Here is a 5,129-nt window from a genome sequence, read left to right as displayed (position 1 = left end):
AGGAAGAGCCCGCCGGCGAGGAAAGACGAGCCCGGCGGGAGGCAAAGAGGAGACACCGCATTTCTAAAAGGCAAGAAAGGAAGGAAGGAGAAAAATAGCCCAAGCGGCGCAGAGTGGACTCTGGTCCCGGAGAGCAGGGTCGGGCGCAGGAACGTGGACTGAGAGGCACCGGAATGCAAACAAAGCTCGCGGGCGCCTGTGCACGGCTCGCGGGGAAGCCCGGAAAGTTTGTTTTATGATGGCTTGAGTGCGCAAGTGTGTGCGGGGGAGCGAGGCTGCCAAGTTTCTCTCTCCTGTGGCGTTATTTGGGAGGAGACGGCTCTCTATGAACCAGGGGAGGCTTGGAGGCTCGTGCTGGGGGGGCACCTGTCTCTCATTTGATTTTATTTTGGAGGAGGGGTGTACCTCATCATGTCGAAAGTCGTCCAGAAGAAGAATCACTGGACTAGCAGGGTTCACGAATGCACCGTGAAGCGGGGGCCCCAGGGCGAGCTGGGGCTGACGGTGCTGGGGGGCGCGGAGAACGGGGAGTTTCCGTATGTCGGAGCGGTGGCGGCGGCCGAGGTGGAGGGGCTTCCTGGCGGCGGCGAGGGCCCGAGGCTAGGCGAGGGGGAGCTGCTTCTGGAGGTGCAGGGGATCCGGGTGTCCGGCTTGCCCCGCTATGACGTGTTGGGAGTCATCGACAGCTGCAAGGAGGCCGTCACCTTCAAAGCCGTCAGACAAGGTAAGACCGGGCGCGCCTCTGGGGGGGCGCCCCCAGAAGACTGCGCGGCCTGCGGGGTGTCTCGCTAACCTTGGTTTCCCGCGTTCCTCGTCGCAGCGCAGCCCACAGGGGAAGCTGAGGCCGTGCGCCCTGTCGTGGAAACATACACAAAGTTGTTGCGAGATTGTAGGTTGTTTGCCCACCTGCTTCGGAAGAAGCGTCTGGGTTTGAGCAGGGAACTGGGGAGACGTATCCCAGGCCTGGTTTGCCAACCTGTTATCTCAGCGGCCAAATGTAGCGCAGTCTCGCCTGCACCTGGAGGAGAGTTAGGGAGCTGAGGCAGGGGCAAAGGTGAACGCTCTACCAGCTCCTTGGGGAAAGGGTGCAGCGGGCGCAGCTGCTGACGTTCTTCAGCCATATGTCGGTTTCCAGACCTGGAAAGTGGGGTGTGAAGGAGGGAAGGGTCCTCAGTTTACTGGATCCCCTACATCATAAAATCGGCTTCACCCCGCAGCCCCTCCGAACAGACTAGAGTATGACCGCCCGGTGGTTCCTAAGCCCGCTGTCTGAAGATCCTGCATTTACCCCACGACCGGATGACCCAAGTGTCTCCACCGTGTGGCCCAGCACCGGGCGGGGAGAGGGGGCTATTTCGCTCTTAGCGCAAATCTAGCCCAAATTTACGCTGTCATCATCATTATCATCCGTAATAATGATAGCTACCGTTCATTGATTCTTATTACGGCTGGGCTCTGGGTGCTGTTTTACTTGTACGATTTCACTCTGGTCCATAATTCTAAGAAAGAGTTTACAGGTAAGGAAACCGGGACTGACACTGGTTGAGTGACTTGTCCAAGGGCACAGCCCTTCCAAGAGCCGGGTTTGAATTGTAGAGCCTTAAGCACTGAGGAGGAAGGGGTGAGGGGATGGCACTCAGGGACTGGAGGAGCTGACTTGTGTCAGGGCGTGGACCAGACTCTTCCTTCAGAAGCCTGTAGAGGAGGTGTCTACCTCTTAGAGGATGGAAGATGCAGTTGGTTGTGGGGGCAGGGGGAGGGAGGTCTTACATCTTGCTTTGGGGCAGACAAGGGGCTGTGCCTACATCAGCCCAACAGAGAAGACTGGGGTCTCTCAAAGGCATCCCTAGTGTGACCAAACACATAACACCATTCTCTCCCTGCAAATGCCAAAGGAGGTGGCAGAGTTGAACATGGTGAAGAGTTCCCACATGTGTCCGCCAGCCGACTGCAGCTGGAGGAATGTGTCAAAGGAAAGAAGGGTTGAGCTGGGCTTCTCTTGGAAACAGGCTTGTTCGAGATGAAAGGGAAGAGGGGGCAGGGGGAATAGCTAAGCCTTTTGGTAGCTTGGGAGCTGAGGGGCTGACACTTAGCTATGAAAAGCTTTGGCCGTTTATGTCCTCATCTCCCCTTGGACACCTCCTCCAAGAAGGCTTCCAGCATCCTGCCAGGATGAACAAATCCTTCTTCCTCTGAGCTACTCAGGACTATTGGTTGGGTCCCTCCCCTCTTGTCCCAGGTAGTAAGCTTACTGCAGGGAGAGACCCTGCCTCATTCATTGCCCTTCTCCCCAGCCTTTGCTTGAGATATACCACCTCTGAGAATATTTTCTTATCTGTAAAATGGCTTTCTTACGGGTGTTATGTAAGCCAGTGCATGGAAGGTGCGAAGAACAGTGCCTGGCTTGTACTGAGTGCTCAATAAAGGTGAGTTATTGTTATGTTTGAATTGAATTGAGTATTTATTTGTAAGGTTAGCTTTTGACGTCAGGGACCTGGATTATTAGGACTTGATAGAGGCTATACAATGGAATACTACTGTAGAGAAAATACTGTGTTGGGACATTTCATGAGAACAGACATGGGTATTTTGGAGAAAGAGCTGGAGGAAGGACAGGCCCATCTAGTGGGGTGTCCAGTGGTGTCTAATGGGTTCATGGGGACTTGTTTTCAGTGTGCCAGATGTTGCATGTAGCTGGGCTTCCTCTTTTCACTGCTAATCAAAGAGCCAGGAGCCATCGTCCCAGGGCTGCTTCATTATGGGTTTAGGAATGGTTGGTGAGATAATCAAGTGGCCTGAGAACTGGATTCAAAGGGAACTGTAGTGTCTCAGGACTATTCTGTGTGTTCATGAATGTTCACAGCAAGTGTGTGTGTGTAAATCTACTTGTAATGAAGTAGAATAAAAATGTTGATGGGGAATCCCAAATGGCCTGGAATCCACTGCAATGTGAAAGCTACTACTTGACGTAATAATTACACAGGCAACAGTTAACTCTTCTGACATCTTCATTACCAGTAAACATGGCACCAGAAGCCACTTCACCAGGCTTCTGTTCCCTCTTTCATACCGAGAATATAATTTAAATGACATGACAGGACTGCTCTTACTGTGTCTTCATTACTGTGACAGTCGTATCAGGTAGGTCCATCCTTGGTATGTGGCAAAGAAAAGCGTTATTTCTGTACTGTCTGCACCTTGAGTGAGCCACTGCCAGCGATGTCGGTCGCTCTGCGTGCTGCCTGTATGGAAATGTCACGGTCTTCTTGTGGGAGAAGATTTTGCTGTTTCTGTTGTATGGCAGCTCTCTGAAAGATGTATGGACCAAAATAGTCTGTAGCAAATGGTATTAGAAGCAGGACTGGATTGTGAAGGAAACAAGTTAAATGGATCTGCAGGGTTGGAGTTGGTTCCTTTTAAATGGAGAAGACTGTCCTTTTTCAGAAGGAGCCTAAACTAGAAAAAAGAAAAGTTTTTATATACTTTATTGAAGTGTCGTTAACTTACGGTAAAATGCACAGATCTTAAGTATATACATTAACTTTTGACAAATGTATTGGCTCATGCCGTCGTCACTCCAGTTAAGATATAGGACATTTCCATAACCCCAGAAATCACCCTCATGTCCCTTTCCCATCAGTTCTCCCACTCGCTCGAGACAAATGTTACTGTGATTTCTTTCATAACCATATAAATGAAATAATGCAGAACGTACTCTTCTGTGTCTGCTCTTGTCGCTCAACAAAATGTTATGGAGATTTTTTCATGTTGTTCCTTTTTAACTTGTTGAGTAGTATTCCACTGTATAGACATAGCTGTTTCTTTATCCGTTTGCTTGTTGGTGGACATTTGGGCTTTGGCTATTATGAATAAAGCTGCTGCAAATGTTCCAGTTGCTCCACATCTTTGCCAGTCTTAGATGCTGTCTGTCTTCTGAATTTTAGCCATTCTGATAGATGTATGTGGGGAAAGGAAAAAAAAAAAAGTGGGGACACTAATGTAGGATGTAGCAAGTATTTATTAAGCACTTGCCTTGGAATGTGCAGGCCCTTTGCTAAGCAAGTGCTTTATGTCTAGTCTGTTGTTGTTAAATGCCGTTGAGCAGATTTTGACTCAGAGAGATCTCATGTGACAGAGAACTGTCTCATAGAGTTTTCTTGGCTGTAACCTTTACAGAAGCAGATTGCCAGGTCTTTCTCCTGTGGAGCTGCTGAGTGGGTGTGAACTGCCAACCTTTTGGTTAGCAGCGGAGCTCTTAGCCCTTCTACCACCAGGGCCCTCTGTTCTTAGGTCCTCACAATAGGGCTCAGATGTTGGAAACTGACGTTCAGAGAGTCTGGGTAACTTTCCCAGGGATCATACAACCAGTGGCAGAGTAGAGCTGGAACCCAGTTGTGTCAGATTCCAAAGCCCATGTTCCCAATTCCTAGGACAGTGGGTCACAGAGTGTGGTCCCCAGACCAGTGGCATTAGCATTACCTGGAAACTTGTTAGGAATGGAAATTCCTGAGCCCACCCCATCCCTACTAATTCAGAAACGGGGTGGAGCTTAGGGGGTGTTTTAACAAACCCTTCAGGTGATTCTGATGCATGCTCAATTTTGAGGCCGACTGCCCTAGAGAATAGACAGACATTTTGAATATGCCATCAAATGAGGCAGGTGACCTGAGTTCCAGAACAAGCTATGCTAACTCATGCTATCTTCTCTGCAGGACACCCACTCTGGGCCTCAGTTACTTCTGCCAGAGATAAGTGGGTGTGCCCCTTCAAGTCCTCTGCAGTCCTGAAATGGTGTGACTGTAGTTTCCCAAACTGGTATATATTACATATTTTTGTAGGTGTATTTTATGGTTTTCTACATTACCCAGAAACTAAAACTGACCCTCTACCTTTTTTTAGGTAGAATAAAGACAATAAAGAAGACAGTTAAAAAACCCAGACACCAACACCAAACCTTTCCCCTCATCCTAAAGAGGGAATTGTGACCACATAAAATTGAATATAGTTCTTTGTCATTTTTTTTGTTTTGCTGATATGTGTTTGTTTTGACCAGTTGGAATATATCATAACAGCTCTGTAACAAAATAATTCTGCTCTCACCTCTCCCCACCCCCACTCCTCCCCCCCCC

The 5,129-nt window shown here is 49.1% G+C and overlaps 1 protein-coding gene across 1 annotated transcript in view; it reads left to right on the top strand.

Moving 5' to 3' along the window:
• Positions 1–411: 411 nt before the first annotated feature.
• MAGI1 (membrane associated guanylate kinase, WW and PDZ domain containing 1) overlaps positions 412–5,129 on the top strand; it is a 659,819-nt gene continuing 655,101 nt past the window's right edge. Inside the window, exons 1-2 of the mRNA XM_004368768.2 lie at positions 412–724; positions 2,035–2,049. Of these exons, the coding sequence (XP_004368825.1) occupies positions 412–724; positions 2,035–2,049 (328 nt within the window). The remainder of the gene's footprint in view (positions 725–2,034; positions 2,050–5,129) is intronic.

Source organism: Trichechus manatus, unplaced genomic scaffold (assembly GCF_000243295.1).
Source record: "Trichechus manatus latirostris isolate Lorelei unplaced genomic scaffold, TriManLat1.0 scaffold00001, whole genome shotgun sequence".
Taxonomy (NCBI): domain Eukaryota; kingdom Metazoa; phylum Chordata; class Mammalia; order Sirenia; family Trichechidae; genus Trichechus; species Trichechus manatus.
This window is presented reverse-complemented; position numbering and strand designations above follow the sequence as displayed.